Genomic DNA, 19953 nt, shown 5'->3' on the forward strand with positions numbered 1-19953 from the left:
CCATTGTGTAGTACGAACATGTGAAGCGATGGGTCAGACGGATCAGAGAGCAGGCGTTCGATAATGGGGCGTAACGACTCATCGCGATGTTGTTCAGCGCCAATGTCTTGCAAGGCAGAGAGCGAAAGAACGCAGATCGGTGCGACATCCACTAAACCGTCCGGTACATTGACGGGATAACGAGACAGGCAGTCGGCGTCCTTGATGAAGACGACCCGACTTGTAGACCACAGTGTATGTGTATTCCTGTAGCCGTAGGGCCCAGCGACCGGTAGGATCCTTGAGGGAGGAAAGCCAACAAAGCGCGGTGGTCAGTTGTAACTGTAAATGGTAGACCATATATGTAGGGTCGGAACTTGCCTACCGCCCAAATGAGGGCGAGACACTCGCGCTCAGAAATCGAGTAATTGCGCTCTGCGGGAGAGAGGAGGCGGCTGGCGTAGGCGATGACGCGGTCGTGCCCACATTGGCGTTGAGCTAAAACTGCGCCGATGCCGTAGCCACTGGCGTAAGTGCGGATTTCTGTCGGAGCGGAGGCGTCAAAATGGGCGAGAACAGGAGGTGTGGTGAGCAGCCTGATGAGGTGCGAGAAAGCAGACACCTGTTCAGAGCCCCAACAGAAAGGAACGTCTTTCTCCAGGAGGTCAGTCAGGGGACGGGCAACATGGGTGAAATTTTCCACAAACCTGCGGAAGTACGAGCAAAGGCCAATAAAGCTGCGAACATCTTTGGCACAAGTTGGTACGGGGAAATTCTGCACAGCATGAACTTTAGCGGGGTCGGGGCGAATGCCTGACGAATCGACGAGGTGTCCGAGCATGGTTATTTGGCGGTGACCGAAGTGGCACTTGGATGAGTTTAGCTGCAAGCCAGCGCTGCGAAAAACAGAAAGAACAGATGAAAGTCTTTCAAGATGCGTCGCAAAAGTTGAAGAGAATACGATGACGTCATCCAAGTAGCACAAACAGACGGACCATTTCAAACCACGCAAGAGCATGTCCATCATCCGTTCAAAGGTCGCCGGGGCATTGCACAAGCCAAAAGACATTACCCGGAACTTATATAGGCCGTCTTGTGTGACGAATGCGGCCTTTTCAAGATCCATTTCATCCACGGCAATTTGCCAATATCCAGAGCAAGGTCTATAGATGAAAAATAAGTGGCACCGTGGAGACAATCAAGAGCATCGTCAATGCGGGGAAGCGGATGTACATCTTTCTTGGTGATCGTGTTTAGATGACGATAGTCAACGCAGAATCGCCAGCTGTTATCCTTCTTTTTGACGAGAACAACAGGGGACGCCCACGGGCTGGAAGAGTGTTCAATAATCCCTTTGGCAAGCATCTTGTCAACCTCGCTCTGGATAACTTGTCGCTCAGAAGGCGACACCCGGTATGGGCGTCGGCGAACAGGTGCTGCATCGCCGGTATTTATACGATGCTTCACGACCGTAGTTTGACTCAAAGGGCGATCGTTCAGGTCGAAAATGTCAGAGTTGGACTCGAGGAGGCCACGGAGCTCTGCGGCTTGTTGGGTGGAGAGATCCGGTGCAATCATCTTTGTAAAGTCGTCGGTCGGAGCTGATGCAGAAGGCGCAGAATCAGCATTGGTCGAAGATGGCGCAACAGATAGAGCGGAAATGTGGCACTCGTGCGTCGGTGACCACGTGGCTAGACACATGCCTCGAGGAAGTACTTGTGGGTGCTGTCCGAAATTTAGGATGGGAAGACATGCCTGATTGTCCGCAACAGAAACGATAGTGTGCGGGAAGGAGACATTGTGAGAAAGCAGGACTGAAGTCGCGGGAGTAAGGACATAGTCTCCGTCAGGTACAGGTGGGTAGGCTAAGACAGGGATGCAGGTTGCTGCAAGAGATGGCAGACGTATAAAATCCGCGGAACAAAGCTGAGTTGGAGCTTGAGCAGGAAGATCAACTTGGACAGGTAGTGGTAGGTCAAGTTGTACAACGCCGGCGGAACAGTCAATCAGAGCAGAATGGGCGGCCAAAAAGTCGAGTCCGAGGATAATATTGTGAGGGCAACGTTCGAGCACGCTAAACAAAACGGACGTGTGGCTACCGGCGACACTGACACGAGCAGTACACATTCCAAGCACAGCCGGAGTTCCACCGTCAGCGAGCTGGAGCAGTCGAGTCGGAGCAGGAGTCAGTACTTTCTTCAAGCGCGGTCGAAGCTCCGTACTCATGATGGAAATTTGGGCTCCAGTGTCGATGAGTGCTGTAACGGGCAAACCCTCCACGTCCACGTCCAGAAGGTTCCGATTAGTAGGCAGGGTCAGCAGAGGAATTTCAGGCCGGGGTTCTAGAGTAGCGTCACCTCCAGGAGGTGCCCCGGTTAGTTTCCCCTCGGAGAGCGGCGACGGCAAGCTGGGGATGGAGAGCAACGCAGCTGGGGCGAACGGGAGCGGCGACTATGTGGTGATGGCGAGCGGTTGGTCGCGGTGGCTCGAGCGTTGTCAGGAGCGTCTTTAGGCGCGGTCAGATTTAGGCGCGGTCAGTTTGTGCGCATAAATAACGTGCGTTTGCGGTCATGCTTAATTGTGAAGAGGCTTTCCTTCCGGGATTTAATTACAAAAACATGCTTTAGGCCTCGCCCATCCTCTATTACATATTACCTAACTGCGCTGCATATTGGTATGCCATTTATTTTACAATTATCCCATGTATTACTTCTGAAGGGATGGCAGGTTAGGTGTCCTTTATCAATGGACTATAATGTATGCAGGAATAAAACATGGCATCGGGATATTCGGTGCACGTTGTGACTTTGTAGTGGCGGCGAAATGCTAGGCAATGGCAACTGTGAGTCATAAAAACCAACTCTGTATTTGGCGCACTTCTGCCGCATAAACAGAGGTGACACTCATAGCAGGACGGGAACGACGAGCACAGTCGCTGGAAATGTAACACACGAGTAAAGCGCGTCGGCTAGTTACACCAGATTCCAGCGTAATCGCTGGCGCTCGCGTTCGTTCGAGAGCGTGCAAGAGTATAGACCAGAATACGCTAGCCTCGCACCCAGATTAACCGAACGCATACTCTCGCACCCGGATTGCCCGGTCGACCAGCGCCATATTGTACTGGGCTGCCAAAGTGTGTTCGCCGGCGACCAGTAGACATGGCAAGCGCCAGCTCTAGGACTCCAAAGTGCGGAAATGTGCCTGTTCACGTGGATCCAAAGTACAAGAAGTCATCTGGGCATCATTGCGTCGTGTTTGGATGCCAAAATAACCATCGGAAAAGGAGCACGTTGCTTAGCGCTGTTTGCGAAGAGCACAATACACGTAGGGAATCGTGCCGGTGCGGTGTTTTCAGCCTGCACCGATTTCCATCCGCAACGAAGATTGACAAGCTGCGCCACCGGTGGATAGCTGCAGTGAATAGGAAGAACTACCAACCCAGTGAAAATGCACGAGTGAGTATTCGATCTGTGTATGTTTTGGTGCCACGTTCAACTTTGCGCCCTACGAACGTAATATGTGTAACACGCAGGTTTGCTCCGAGCACTTTCTGGACAACAAGCCTACAGAGCAGAATCCCGCGCCGTTGCTTCGCCTTGGCTGGTGCTTCGCTTGGCACAAGAAGGCAAGCCTTTTCGTGTTTTCATTCAGGCAGAGCTCCCGACGGTTAAGCGGAACAGATGAGTTTTCGGTTAGCGATACTTGCAGCTGGTGCACGGCATGACCATTAAGCGTGAACGACAAGTTGTAGGCAATAGTATGTTGCCCTGCTGGTGAGCGTTATTGCTAATGAAAGTAAACCGAAGTCCGCTCGTTACGTAGCATGCGTCCACAAAAACGTAAACGACGACTGCTCGTAGCCGAAGGTGTTCTTGCAGCGCGCCTGTCTATACGAGCTGCAGTGTTGCAGGTGTCATTCGTAACGAATTCATTTGAGCCTTCTGAGCTCTAAACTGCGTGCGGGCTGCTTGGCGAGGAAAATAAGGTGCTTAATCATTGTTGTTTTTTGTAACAAAATTTTGGTCGTTCTCACTAGTTTTTTTTTTTACTGGTTTTTCTAAGGGAACGCCAACAATCCGATATGGCCTCGCGCAAGCGAAACAGGTCTGATACCAGGTAGCTGCAGTTGGTGGGGCTAATTTATTGGAACGCAGGTGCGGTTGTTGTCTTGTACCAAACGGGTCCCTGATGATGCAGCTTTAAGTAGGGATGGTAATTTTATGTGCCCTGTCATGGTTTGTGCAACTGTACAACACCTGCATCTGTCATGCTCGCCCTGTTAAACGGGCTTTGACTGCACATGTAGTTGAACATTATAACTACTGTAGTTCCTCATTTTGCAATGAGTGCAGGTTTAGCATCATATGCTACTTGTTCGAGTGCTGTAGGCTTGTGTTCTGAATGTTGTACTCTTAAGTGGTTGTACGATACAATTGGCCTGGTGTATTTTCTATTTCATTTTGAGAGGACTTTATATCTTCGAAACAGTGATGGCATGGGAAAGAACTACAGCCCTTCTTACTATAACATCTATTTTGTTTTCAATGTGCAGGTGGTGAAGGGCAGGCGTCTGCTAATCAGGCAGTCAAACGACCTCGCCAGTTGGTTGCCAAACGCGGCCAACCCAGTAGTGACCATGACAAACAGACCAAACTGAAAGTGCAGAGGACAATGTTCTGCGTGCTTTAATAAAATGTGGCACCAACACAGTGCTGTAAAATCCTTCACAGGTTACGTGCCAAAAAGCTCACACGTGTTCTGGCATATAGCGCGCGGTTTGTACAAACGTAATAGCGTACTTACCCGATATATTCGCTTTTGCAGTCTGCACAGCACTCAGTGTGACCATTGCGGACTTGCATGAGGTGTTGAAGTTTGATTGAATCGCGACAGCGAAAATGACAGGTTAGAAAAAACGCGGAACACGCCTTCCGCCCAGCTTAAAAGCCCAAGTTTCGCTTTCGCGCCGGGTCGCATCTCCCAGCGTGGCAGCCCAGGCCTGCTACTTCGCGGCGCTTAGGATAGATGGCGCGACCGGCGCTCATCAATATGGCGGCGCGCTTAGAATTCACGGTGTTCTGGTGTATACGGGTCCCGCACGCAGTCCCATCACGCAAGGCTGTACTATCGTGAGCAATATGAGCGGGCACGCAGGAGGGCCTGTCAGATGGCCTGGAACCCAGCCATGAGCGATGCGCGGGGCCAGCCACCGGGAACAGAGTGGAAAGGGGGACGTTGTTCTAATAGCAGCTGGCACTCCCACCATGCGTCTCTTTATGCTAAGTGCGCAACTTCACATCGCCAGCTCACACTGGTAATTTTGTGCACCGAAGCATGGCTAACAGCACCAGTGTCTTGAAGCGTAAAAATTCGAGAGCTGCTTCCCTGGGAAATTTGTCCGTCTGTCTGTACTGCGTGATACGCTGCGCTCCATAACGAACGTATTTTCGTCCACGAACGAAAATACCTTACGCTAAAAGCCGTAACGGCCGCCTAAGAGCTCCGCTCTAAACATGAAGAAAAAGCATGAAATAAAAAGGAATTCGCAGTGGCTTAGCTCAGCTATGCCAGGATATACGTAGCGAAAGCTAAGGCATAGCATGGTTAGCCTTGGTTAATCTTGATTGCAAGTCCAGGTTAGTCTGGTTGTCTAGCTACGTTGCGGCGTTTAGCCAGTCGTCCGGCGCGCTGTTCTTCGTTCCGATGTCGATTGCAGGCCTGCTCCTGCTTGCCACAATTGTCGCCGTCCATACTGCCCCGCCTCAACTGTGGTTGCAACGCACGCGAGCTCTCCTTTTCAATCCTCCGTCATGTTATCAGGCATGCGACGCAGCTGGCGAAGCGAGCGTAGGCGAGCGCAACGACGAAAAACGCGGTGTGACGTCATGTGCCTCCTCGGAGCACGGCCACGGCGAAATCGCAAGTTCGCGGCCTGTAAGGGCCCGTACATGGTCAATCCGCCCGTCCGCCCCGCCCTCGTCCGCACGTGTGCTGATGGCTCTCTAGTGGAGAGCGAGGAGCGCTCGCCACTTTCCCGTCCGCACGCCTGCTCGTCTCTCATTGGCTGGTCCGATGCGGACGGTTCGGCTGTCGTCACAGCAAACATGGCGCGTGCTCGAAGCGAAGTGAAGCGGGGACGTAAGGCCTAAGCTACGGCCGCGTCAGAAACAGTCTATTTTTTCTCTTTTTTGTGATTTTTACTAGAGTTATCTGGCACCCACGGAGATAGTCATCGAAAGCAGCAAGCCGGTGTACCCTTCCAGGCCTCATCAGTGCGTGCGATCGCCAACAGAAACAGACGGAGCGCAGGAAGTGTGTGTTGTGTTTACGAGAGCGTCGGAAGATATATTTGAAGCCGTCGACTTCGTGATTTCTTGTGCCATGCTTCGCGTGTGCGTCGCAGACGAGAACTCCATCACATACACGTGCATTCTGAGCAGCATACATGTTCAAGGCGTAGCGAAATAAGTAGCGTCCGATTAGCGCACCCAGCGAACACGACTAATTTCTGTTCTGCTTATGCGGATCGTTGCCGCGAAGTGGTGAACACCAGCCCTCGCAACTTTCAGAAGTAATGATACGATCAGTAGCGATAAGTTCTTATTGCCTCGTTATGCTGCCATTCAACGTGCCAGTCGTTTTGCCGGCTGCGATGCGCAATGGTGACCACGACGTTCGAGCTATGTTCTTGCTGTTATGAAGTGCGTTTGCAAGCTACAAATCCTGATGTATATGTGCGATGTGTTGTAGCGTTACTGGGTGTAGAAGTGGTCGACCTATACGCGATGTTCGTGTGCTCAGAAGTGAACTGAGCATAAGTGTTGCCTATTGCATTTTCTTATGTAGTACCCCGATAGAGAAGCCCTATCACACCGGCCTTTTCTGCTTAGTACATCTATCGTTTGTTTCAAAAGTTGTTACTGCCCAGTTGAAGATGCTTCTATCGGTGGGGGGAAATTAGGGAACATCATAATAATTGCATACGTCAAGACGTTCAGCGCTGTCATGAAATGTGGACGCGCCTGAGAGTACTAATGTCATGAATGCAGATTTCTGGCAGCCTTGATTTTCATAATGTGGACATTAATGCGAAGAGCAAGAATTTCTAGATTTCACGAAGTAAACTGCTTTATATCTTGTAATGCAAGCGGCTTACATAGCCAAAAATCCGAGCTGCTTGTTTTTGACTAGTGACTAAGCACAGAGTCTGTTTGTGAAAACACCAGTGGCATGGCAGATGAATATGTTATAGGTAAGAATTGGATACCTCCACCTTATTATGTAAAAATTTTACGTTTGCTGACAAAAAACAATATGAATGTAAAAATGAACACGTAGGACGAGTAGTAACAAGTAAGTAAATGTCACAGGTATGGTGTTATATAATATCCTACTAGCAGCCAGCAGAACTGCGTGAATTAAATTTTGCCCAGAGTTCTTCCTCACTGGCCAGCCATGGTCACGTTACTAATGCAGGCAGAATTGGGTAAGCGAAAGTTTGTGGTTACTTTGTTTATCCACCCTATTTGATTATCTGGTTCGTGTCGCCTGTTTTGGCACGGGCCTTCAGTTTAAAGCGAACAATAGCACTAGTACCAGCATTATATGCCTGATAAGTGCTTTATTTTCTTTCCTTGTGTTCGTTCTGCCAATAGTGCATTCTGCCAATTATGTGCATTAAACTGACTTGGGCCTGTAAAGTATGTCCATTAAATGTTCTTCCGGTGCACTTTCATCTGCCAGTAAGTTTACTGCTACCCATCATTCGTGGGTGTGGGATGTTGGACGCTATAAGTGGCTATCTGACTGATCTTTATTTTGCACAGGCCACGGTTCCACTCATTAACTGAACCGTTTTCACCTGCGCTGCCAGACTATAGAAAGGGGGACCTCGCCTCTTGTCATTGTTTAGCATGTTCATGGCCACAGTGCATTGCCCCTGAGAAGTCAGCTGCTATCACAATATAAAACGTGCCGACTGGCTGCTATGAGTTTATCCTGAACACAAATTTTCACAGTTATGTCAGCATTAGTTATGTGATCGAAGCCAGCCAATGAGGACGAACTCCTGGCAAAATTTTCAAGTGACTCTGCCGGCAGAGTGTCTGGTCCCTATATCATGTTAGCCACACTGCTTTGTCAGTGTGCTGAATGTTTCTTTTTTGACAGAAATTTACTACCCAGCCAGATAAGATATTGTCAAACCATCAATTTTAGGCCTATACATACGGTCACTTCTTTATTTTATAATATTCTGGACATGACATCCATGTCTAGCTTAGATTAGTAACATCAGTTTAACTTATGCATGGAGTTGAGTTGCTGCATGTGAAAACAAAAGAGTTGCTGCATGTGAGAAAAAAAAGGAATTAGACTGGTACGAACAAATTATTTGTCTTTATGGCTTGTTGTATAAGTGGTGCTGTTCATTTGATGCACACAGTAACACGTAAACACAAATGTATGTGTACCTTGCATTTACGTGTATGTGTGTGTGAATAAAACAGCACAACTTCTAATATCAAGGCACGTTGCACCAACTATACCCATTAAAGATGTTCTATGTGGTATTCAGCTGATCTTATTGAAATTTTATCGCATGGTGCAGTTACAACATTTCATACCTGTATGTAAACCAATTTAGGAACTGTATCCACTGCATGTGAGAATGCATATTTTATGCCAATGCAGTACCTGAGGTAGCAGCTTTTTATTTAGCTTTTGCCATAGCTTATTAGAGGGATCTTGTTGATTATGCCATCCAAACAACTCATGTAAAGGTTTGTGTTTAGTATACCAGCAGTGAAATACTGAATGCAGCTGCAATTCATTGTATACTAGTGAAATTAATTCCACTGCTCATTGTTCTGTCATGTGTTGTTCTTTAGTCACACATGGCGACAGTATTTGGCGTCATGAGTTCTAGGCTAATTTTCACATGGGCCTTTCGAAGTAAAATCTGCCTCTTCGGCAGTCAGTTTAGTGGAAAGCCACCACTGAACCAATAGCTCAAAGACAAATTCCTGCATGCTTTTCGCCAATCAGGTAGTGTGCGGAAACTATGTGTGATACATCACTTCAGCTACACCAATAAGTACACAGCTAAACCTGCCACATATAGCTAAGTCATTGATATAGGCAGAAAAAGATGTTGCACGTATGTAACAGTTACTCATCTCTTGAAATGTGAATGACCCAAACCTTCACGAGTATATAGGTCACAACCATCCAACAGCACAAGTGGGAACACTTGTGCTATCACAAGCGAAAACAAGTAGAATAGTACCACCATCTCAGCTGGTTTGTCGTGATTACCTTGTCTGCAAGTTTCTTGTTTATATTGGATAGGCTTCCTACATTATGAATTAACAGCTTTCACAACATTTACTACGCTAATGAAGGCACAGCACAGATACCAGTACTGAAAGAGGTATATACAAGCAGGGCAGAGAACTTATGGGTAAAGTCAAAGATATGCAGGTAAAACTATGTCAAACAAACTATTTTCACGTTGGAAGATATACCATCAGCAATTAATGCACATTCAGAACAAGCAATAAGTGCCCTGTGGGGAAGATTGAGACCTGGAATGCCAAAAATCTGTTTGCCTTTTAAATATTGACATAAAGAAAAATTCCAGTCTGTTCTTCTGTGTCGGACGGTAGAATATCGAAGGAGAGGTGCAAAACGAATTTTGCATGTAGTAGTCCCTTATGAATGTGCAACTCAAGTTGTGCCAAACATAGCTATCTGTGTACAAAGCATTGGACAAGGTACCATATGTATGTCTGACACATTAAAAATCTTTTCCATTGAACATTCTGAGCTCTAAATGTGAAATGCATGCTGTTTTCAGCTACAAATAGCGTGTACATATATGACCTGCACTACAAAGAGCCGATGTGACAAAGAAATGTGTACACCTTAGTGTTATGTTGCTTTTCATGGCGTCTGAGTTTACTTAATACAGTTTTGAATTTACAGATTGCTTCACATGTTTATAGGTAAAAACCACAGAATTGTGACTGCGAGGTCACGACACGAGGATTTCTGTGGTATCCTTCCTGTCCATCAAAGTGTCCTTGCACTAGAAATGCAAAACGTCACACCTGCAAACCTGAGCCACCCTTACATATCAAACACTTTTTTGAATGCTCGGCAGTTATGCTCATAAGCACACTGTGACAGCAAATCTACACCACCTTAATTTAAGTGCGATGTAAACGGTTGTTTGTGTATAGCCAAGCTGTTCTAGCCTGCCTGCAGGAATACAGCATTGTCCAGTGACACCGTATAGTTCAGGCGTAACAGTGAACTAGCAAACAAAGCGGCTGATAATACTAAGCTGACCCATATGTAGGAGCATTATGTTATCTAACCCACACGCAAAGTTGCTTTCAGTGCACTGAATAACCACCGCTTTGATTTACCAAGTATATTACTGCACACACACAGCGCTGAAACAAAGTCGGTACAACGGTGAGCAATGTGCCAAGGAATGAAAGATTATTTGTGATGTGTGGATTCGAATAGTAGATGTGAATGCCTACCCAATTCACCAGTATGCATGTTTTCTTCTGGAACAATTTGACATTTGGCACAGAGGCTGACGAATCGCTTCCGGCGACACTATCACTTTTGCGTGACGTTGAACGCAGCAGGTTGGGTAACTCGAGAGATTTTGCTCAACCAGCCAAGACAGCGCGCACTTAAAGTAATCGTCCGAGTATACGTCGCATGTTGCGACATGATGCGATTGCAATAGATCTTTAACAGGTGGCACATATAAGATGACTGTGCAGTGTTTCGAAGAAGGATAACGGTGCCAATGCAACAAATTCGGTTTCAGAACAGAGTGTGGCAGCCTAGAGTCGCATTTTCACCGTGACGCGGAAACTTGAAATCATATCTTCAAAAATATGCCAGTGTCGTCTGCTGCAGCTGTCTGCTGTAACAGGTAGTTGCCAACCTTGAACACCTTTGCTCCGCCGAACGGTTGCCAGCTGTCAACAGGCCGCGTCGCCCAATAGGAGTGTGCGTGCGATCCGCTCGTGCGGATTGAGCGTGCATCGAATTTTGCGACACATCCGCCTTTTGGGCGTCCGAACGCGGGCGGGCTAGGGGGGAACGGACGGGCGGATCGACCATGTACGGGCCCTAAAGCTTTCGCTTTAAAAATGGCTCACTGCAACTCACTGCGACGCATAACCCTCTTATCGACTGTAGGCGGCCGGTGAAATTACGTGAGTTGGTGCCGTTTTAGACAAGCGCAGGCGCGCTGCCAACAAGGAGCCTTCGCCCTCTTGTTTTCAACAACGCCATTCGCGCATCGCTCTGACTCGGTTTCGAGGCTATTTGGCACGCGTTCGCGTGCTCATACTGCTCAAGATGGTGCAGCCTGCCGCTTTGTTAACCCTGTCGCGCGAGCGTCCATCACGCGTCCTTTTAGCGCCTACAAGCGGCGATAAACAGCGAGACCGGCAGAGGTACTCCTCTTGTGCGCAAGCGTCGATTCAGGACGACGCAGGGCAATGTTGTGGTGTTCTCGCACGATATAGTTAAAAGTGCGCGAGGCTGTACATTCGGCAAAAACATTCGAGACACTTTCAATGCACGAATGCGCTTCTTGCGCCGAGCGATAAGCATGTAGCGCGGTTGGCCGATGAAAAATGTTCACAGAAAAACAAACTTATGCGCGTGTCAATATATATCAGCCTCAAATGAAACAGCGCAACGGAACGTGGACAAAACGAGGCACAGAAACAACACTTTTGCCCACTTTACCTGCGCTAAATTGCGCAGCTTCGGTTGACGGTGTCGCGGTACAGACTGCTATTGGCCGCCAATTCACCAAATTTTGCGGGGTGTTTCAGTATGTGAACGGACAAGACCCAAAAAATTCTTGTTTCTGCATGAGGAAAACGTCGCCAGATGTGCTAAGCATTCAGTGAGCAAGCGCCACGGTAAGCGACAGCTTAACTGGACACGGAACATGGACGCCTCCACTCACCTTGATGACCCTGGCGGTGTCAGTGCCCGATGAGTCCGTCACGGTACTGCAAATGACGAGCAAAGACGCAAAACGAAATAAAGGAACCCATTTGTCACACTTGCAATGCCAACTCGCGTATGTACTCCGTTTCATGCATAACGCACAACGATGTGGAGGCAAGCAATACTTCTTGCAGTAGCATTGGTAGCACATGTTGGGAGCTTTTATTGCCACCAAGAAATTACTCTTTACTTACCCTCCGTAATATATATTGTAAAGGAGATTTATTGGGGTTCGTAGCGACCGCCGGTTCTACGATGCACCGAGCAGTCCCCGAGCTCGAGCTTCTGCTGCACGCTTGATGCTGCCGATGCTGCTGACCCAGTGCGCACGATCGTTATCTTCCTTACAATGGCCCCGCGGAAATAAAGGAGCCATCCTGGCGACTTAGGTTTCTGGAAGGACGGTAGAATCGTGATACGGCTTGAGACGCTGAACGTGAACGACTTCGCGGTTACGACGTCGCATGTCGGACGGCGGCGTTAGCGGCTCAATCAGGTAATTCACGGGTGATGTTCTCTCGAGAACACGGTATGGCCCGTCGTACTTCGGAAGGAGTTTTGAAGCGAGCCCAGGCGTGCGGTGCGGCACTAACAACCAGACGAGAGCGCCAGGGAGAAAAGTGGGAGTCGAGTTCTGGGCGTCGTGAACGGCTTTTTGACGGTTCTGGTCGTCCGAGGTGAATCGGCGGGCCAGCTGGCGACATTCCTCGGCGTGTCTGGCGGCTTCCGAGATCGGCAGGCATTCGGATGGGTCTGGCCGCTAGGGCAGAATGGTGTCGATTGTGTGCGAAGGATGACGGCCGTAAAGAAGGTAAAAGGGTAAGAATCCGGTAGTGGCCTGAGTCGCGGTGTTGTAGGCATAGGTGACAAACGGAAGAACGAGGTCCCAGTTAGAGTGATGAGGTGAAACATACATGGCGAGCATGTCACCAAGAGTTCGATTAAAGCGTTCCGTGGTACCGTTAGTCTGTGGGTGATAAGCAGTGCATTTACGATGAACTATAGCGCATTTAGCAAGCAGTTGTTCGATGACTTCAGATAAGAAGGCGCGGCCTCTGTCGCTTAAAAGTTCACGTGGACCTCCATGACGAAGGAGAAAACGGCGAAGTATGAAATTGGCGACCTCTTGCGCTGTAGCATTTGGTAGAGCAGCGGTCTCCGCATAACGGGTTAAGTGGTCTACCGCAACGATTATCCACCTGTTGCCGGTAGGAGTCAACGGAAGTGGCCCGTAGAGGTCTATGCCCACGCGATCAAAGGGTCGGGATGGGCATTGCAGAGGCTGGAGTTCACCGGCAGAGTTGTGTGGTGGCGCTTTACGGCGTAGGCACTCACGACAAGAGCGGATGAACGTTCGAACGAAATTGTACATTCCCCGCCAGTAATAGCGGTGTCGAAGTCTTTCGTAGGTTTTGAAGACTCCCGCGTGGCCACACTGAGGGTCAACGTGTAACGAGGAGCAGAGCTCTGATCGCAAAGTTCTCGGAATGACGAGTAACCAGGCGCGTCCCTCTGGGGCATAGTTGCGTCGATATAGTAGCTGGTCTCGAATCGCAAAATGAGGAACTTGGCGCCGAAGCGTACGTGACGCTGGAACTTTCGACGTATCCGAGAGAAGGTCGAGCAGAGATGCAGTCCAGGGACCATTACGCTGTGCCGCAGCGATAGTGTCAACGTCCAGAGAGGATAATGTACACTCGCAGGCGGAGTCGTCACGGGCCTTCGGGGGAAGCGGCGATCGGGATAGCGCGTCAGCATCGGACTGCTTTCGCCCGGAACGGTAAACCACGCGGATGTCATATTCTTGGATTCGCAAAGCCCAGCGGGCAAGGCGGCCGGGTGGATCTTTGAGCGTCGACAGCCAACATAGTGCGTGGTGGTCGGTCACTACGTCAAACAATCGGCCGTATAAATATGGGCGAAACTTGCCAAGCGCCCACACAATGGCCAAACACTCCTTTTCTGTAACGCTGTAATTGGTTCCCGCCTTGGTTAACGTGCGACTCGCGTGTGCGACGACGTATTCTGTGTAGCCAGGTTGACGCTGTGCCAACACAGCGCCAAGGCCTACACCGCTTGCATCGGTATAGATTTCGGTTGGCGCTTGAGGGTCAAAATGGCGAAGAATGGGTGGCGTCGTGAGAAGACGGCGCAAGGTTGCGAAGGCGTCGTCACACTCTGGAGACCATGATGAGAGATCTCTAGCGCCACCAAGGATCTGCGTGAGAGGCGATATAATTGACGCAAAGTTTCGAACGAATCGTCGGAACTAAGAGCAGAGGCCGATAAAACTGCGTAGCTCTTTCATAGTGGTAGGTTTTGGGAACGCAGCAAGAGCACGTAGCTTCTCGGGATCGGGGCGAATGCCCTCCTTTGACACGACATGGCCTAAAATTGTGAGCTGACGAACAGCAAATCTACACTTCTTCAGGTTAAGTTGCAACCCGGCGTTGGTCAAGCAAGTGAGTACGTGCAGGAGACGGAGCAGATGCGTTGCGAAATCAGGGGCGAACACCACGATATCGTCAAGATAGCAAACACAGATTTTCCATTTGAGGCCACGTAGAACATTATCCATCATCCTTTCGAACGTAGCAGGAGCGTTACAAAGTCCGAAAGGCATGATGGTGAATTCATACAAGCCGTCTGGCGTAACAAAGGCAGTTTTCGGGCGATCGGCCTCTGCCGTCGGAACCTGCCAGTAGCCTGACCGCAAATCCAACGAAGAAAAGAACTCGGCTCCCTGTAAACAGTCCAGAGCATCATCGATGCGTGGTAATGGGTGGACGCCCTTCAGCGTGATCTTGTTCAAGCGTTGAAAATCAACACGGAAGCGGATGGAACCGTCTTTTTTTGGGACGAGGACCACGGGAGAGGCCCATGGGCTTTGGGAAGGTTGAATGACGCCTCGACGGAGCATGTCATCGACCTGGTCTGCAATGACGCGACGTTCCGTAGCGGACACGCGATATGGTCTTTGTCGCAGCGGTGAGTGAGAGCCAGTGTCGATGTAATGCTCGACCGTCGATGCGCGGCCAAGAGATGGTTGCGCAACGTCGAAAGAACGGCGGAAGTGGTGAAGGAGTGCGAGAAGTTGAGATCGCTGCGAATGCGGCAGATCTTCGGCGATGAATGGGCTGAACACACCAGTGCATGTTGAGTCGGGTACTGAGAGGGCACTCAGTTCATGGACGGCAGTAGCAGGCGCTTCGTCGAGGACGGAGACAATTCGTGTTGAATCGACCGACTCGACGTAACCAAGGCATTCGCGGTGGAGCAGTGATAGCAGCGATGAAAGATGATTGTAAATGGGCATCGTGCTCCCACCGGCGGCAAGGTCAAGAGCTGCAAAGGGCAAAGGAAGCGCTTTTCGGGTAACAAAGTGATGAGAGGGCATGAAGAAGACCGTCCCGTCGGATATGATACTACAGAAGACTGGTACGAATGCTGAAGAGCGCGAAGGAATAAAGGTGTCTTCTTTCACGACAATTTTAGCGGCAGGATGAGCATCGACGGAGGCCAGGTCACCAAGGTGGAAAACTTCAATCTCAGCCTGAACGCAATTGATGATTGCGTTGTGGCGTGAGAGAAAATCCCATCCTAGAATAACGGCGTGGGAGCACGATGAAAGAACTATGAATTCAATCGTGTACAAAACGTCCTGTATGGTCACACGGGCAGTACAAGCAGCGGTAGGGCGAATGGGTTGAGCACTCGCCGTTCGGAGCGACAATCCAGACAGAGACGTCGTCACTTTACGAAGCGAACGGCAAAATCTTGCATCCATAACTGAAATAGCAGCACCGGTATCGACGAGGGCGACTGTAGCGACATCTTCGATAAACACATCAATGACATTAGCAGGTAAAGGAGGAGGACTTCGGCATGTCGACACTTGCGCAGTCCTTGCCTCAGGAACTGCGTCGTCTAGTTTCCCTCTTCGTTAGAGACGGGTCGTCGACGCATAGGGGAAAGCGATCGGCGACGTGGGGAGGGTGACCGGAGGCGTTCGAAGCGAGGACGGCGATCAGTCTGGGAGCGAGCTGGTGATGGGTCGAAGGATCCGTAAGGCGCAGGTGGATCAGGCGGCACATAGGGCGCGCGGCGACCGCCATCGAACGCCTGCGATCGGCGGCGGCAGAACCTTGCGACATGACCGGGATACCTACAGGCGAAGCATATAGGGCGATTGTCCGGCGTACGCCACGGGTTCGTGACGGCAGTGGTGGTCCAGGGGACGGGAGGGGGAGGGCGGTGCACAGGCTGCTGGAAGCGACGCACGGGCACAGTGCTAGGGGCCATTGCAGCAACCGTAGCATAAGTGAGTGGTGTAGTCACGACATCTTGCTGGTGAACAGCCGGCAGCGCTTCCGCGACCTCTTCATGGATCACGTTACGGAGATGAGACGGCAAAGTGCTGGCAGACTCCTGAGTAACGGACACCAGAGATAGCTGTCGTGCAACTTCTTCGCGGACGAAATCCTTGATTTGGGTTATCAGGGAGGCTTGTTCTGGGCCGGTGGTCAGGCTGCAGAGTGACGTCGCATTTGGTGTGCGATGTCGCCTTGTCAGAGCTCGCTGCTTACGCAACTCATCATAGCTCTGGCACAAGCTGATGACGTCGCCAACAGTGCGTGGGTCCTTGGCGAGAAGCATCTGGAACGCGTCATCATCGATTCCCTTCATGACGTGCTTGATCTTTTCCGCTTCCGTCATGGCAGCGTTCACGCGCCTGCACAAATCTAGAACGTCTTCTATATAGCTGGTGAATGTCTCACCCGTGTCCTGTGCGCGTGTACGCAAACGCTACTCGGCTCGGAGTTTCCTGACGGCGGGTCGGTCAAATACTTCGGTAATCGAAGTCTTGAACACCGACCACGTTCGGATATCCCTCTTATGATTTCTGAACCAGAGACTGGCCACGCCCGCGAGATAGAATGATACGAGAGCCAGTTTATCTGAGTCATTCCATTTGTTATGAACGCAAACCCGCTCGTAGGACGACAGCCACTCTTCAACGTCGTTGTCGTCGGTTCCGCTGAAGACAGGAGGCTCCCGCTGGCGAACGGTACCAGGGCAAGGGACGGGTGGTGGTGGAAGAGTCTGTTGGTCGGCGTCCGGCATGGCAGAGGGTAGCGTCCGAGAACGGAGTTCCAGGGTGGTAGAGCGGAACGTTACCCAGCACGGCTCCACCACTTGTAAAGGAGATTTATTGGGGTTCGTAGCGACCGCCGGTTCTACGATGCACCGAGCAGTCCCCGAGCTCGAGCTTCTGCTGCGCGCTTGATGCTGCAGATGCTGCTGACTGAGTGCGCTCGTTCGTTATCTTCCTTACAATATATATATATATATATATATATATATATATATATATATATATATATATATATATATATATATATATATATATATATAAACGAGAAGAAAGGGAGTTAACCGACTGGCCAGATTTTTATTAGTCATATCATAAGCAGCCAACAAACAGTGACACCAAGGACAACATAGGGGAAATTGCCTGTGCTTAATAAATGAAATAATGAAACGGTAAATTAATGTAAAATAAAGTGGATGAAAAAACAACTTGCCGCACGTGGGCACAGAACCGAAAATTGGACGTTCCACGTCCGCCGTCAAGGTCTGTGAGTGGTGGCGCTGGCTAACACTCCCAGGGTTCTACTAGGACACATAAATACCCAAGAAAGTGGATGGGGAAACAGCGCCGCGGTAGCTCAGTTGGTAGAGCATCGCACGCGAAATGCGAAGGTTGTGGGTTCGGTTTCCACCTGCGGCAAGTTGTTTTTTTCATTCAGTTTAATTTCCATTAATTTATCGTTTCATTAATTCATTTATTAAGCACAAGTAATTTCCCCTATGTTGTCCTTGGTGTCAGTGTTTGTTGGCTTCTTATGATATGACTATATCGATATGAAAAAAGAGGAAATCAGACATCTACCCGTTCGTAGCAATTCCTACTAAGGCAGCCCATACGGATTCCTCGAAAGAAAAGCCTCAGAGTTGAAGCAAAATTCGTCTTGGCCCGGCACTCGAACCCGGTATCACCGCCTTTCCGGTGCAGCCACTCTACCATCTGAGCTAACCAGGCGGCTAGCAGATGGCAGGGCGAATTCGAATTTGTCGACAACACGAAGCAAATGCAAGTGTCTGACGTAGTAGTTCTGCGGAAACCCACAAGGTGGAGAGAAGTAATGAATAAAGGAAAAATCAGACATCCATCAGACATCCAGGGTGGATGTCTGATTTTCCCTTTATTCATTACTTCTCTCCACCTTGCGGGTTCCTGCAGAACTACTGCGTCATGTATATGTATAAGCTGATCCAACGAACACCTTGGAATCTACCTGAAGCGGTAAACGAGATGGTCCCTTTTTCGTTCCCCCGTCTTTGGGGGTAAAGAAAACTTAAGCGCACGCATATTGTCCTCCCACATCCATAGTATACACTGTGGCAAAAACGGCGATCATCTCAAACAGCTAGATGGCGTTGGCACACACACGAGCCATTATGGCCGAATGGTTAGGGCAAAGGGTAGGCTGTGCTGTGTGGCCAAATTTTGGGCACGTGACACTGACATTTTTTTTTATGTATGAGCTATTCGGCAAGACTGCAGCAGAACCCAGCAACCCCGACCAGGGTAATATGGGAGGGTTCGAAAAGATAGCTTCGCCTTAAAAACTTATTCAATATGAACAGAACTGTCGTGCAGCTGTCATTACATGTGCAGGCTCGCGCGAGCATGCGTGAGCGACGACGCTATTCGACCACGAAACGCAAGTAGTTGCTACTCCGATTACCGAACACACTGCGCAGCTAGCGTTGATCTGGAAGCGTAGGCCAGTCAGACCAGCGGATGCGTGGCGCTATTCGATTTGGGCTCGACTCGTGACGCGTCGCTGACTGGCAGGACGGAAGAAACGATGCAAAAATGCAGAAAATAAGCGCCACATTGTACATGCATGCTCGTATTTGTACCATGTTTAAGACTAATGCGAGCGGACTTACTACACGCAATACGTTATTTAACTTGTTATTTCACACGTTTTTGGCTTCATTTTACTGTTCTTTGCAATTATGCACTTTTGTTCTTCCTGGATTTGCGCCGTCGTACAATATGTACCCATGCAACCAGGACCCAGTCAAGCTACTTGTTATAGGTTTTTGTCTTATGTCACAACAAATATTGGGAGAATGAAGCGTAATTCTGATAATAAATAAATAAATAAATAAATAAATATTTACAGTGTTCCACGGTTCTTGGGGGGGGGGGGGGCGGAGGTGTTATGTGAAGAAACAGCACCTCAACCTAATAAAACAGAGATTATTGCAGTGCGCACATATCTCAGGCTCGGCTGAAACCAGTACACTCGATAGAGTGTAGTTAGTCGTCGCGAGGCGCTTACGATGTCCTTAAAGCACGTGCCTTTTTACAGCCTCACAAAATAAGCAACACATCTGTAGTGCACTATTGCAGGCAAGATATGACACTCAGGTTCTCTCCAACCAAACCACTGTTCTGAATTTCCGCTAAGGAGATTTTGCAACCATGGCTGTGTTCCAATACTCGCCGTAGATTGCTAAATAGACAGCTCATTCGACAGCAGCCGTCTCAAGTCTGGTTGAAATACTAAGAAAGCCGGCCAAGGTCAAGCGCGCACAAACAAGCTTCGCGAAGACTGCGTCGAAGTAAAAAACAATTCAAAGTACTTTTCTTGTCCCAACAAGATGGTGGCCGAGCAGAAGGCTTGAAGACTCGACGCGAAATTCGTCTGCTCATTGGAAATCGTACTCACTCTTCCTATGTGCCTAATGTAAGCGACGCTGTGTTTTTCAGATTCGCCCACGCAAAGCGTTAAAGTACAGCGACGAGATTGCCGCGTCTATACTGCGGCAAGGACGACGAAA

The 19953-nt window shown here is 49.4% G+C and overlaps 1 protein-coding gene across 3 annotated transcripts in view; it reads right to left on the minus strand.

The window, feature by feature from the left end:
* The window catches only part of LOC126535619 (uncharacterized), a 381164-nt gene that overhangs the window by 98315 nt on the left and 262896 nt on the right, over positions 1–19953 (minus strand). For all 3 annotated transcript variants that reach the window (XM_055073166.2, XM_055073165.2, XM_055073168.2), the window contains exon 11: positions 11990–12035. In XM_055073166.2, coding sequence (XP_054929141.2) covers positions 11990–12035 — 46 coding nt within the window. The remainder of the gene's footprint in view (positions 1–11989; positions 12036–19953) is intronic.

The sequence above is a fragment of the Dermacentor andersoni genome, chromosome 7, assembly GCF_023375885.2.
Source record: "Dermacentor andersoni chromosome 7, qqDerAnde1_hic_scaffold, whole genome shotgun sequence".
Taxonomy (NCBI): Eukaryota; Metazoa; Arthropoda; class Arachnida; order Ixodida; family Ixodidae; genus Dermacentor; species Dermacentor andersoni.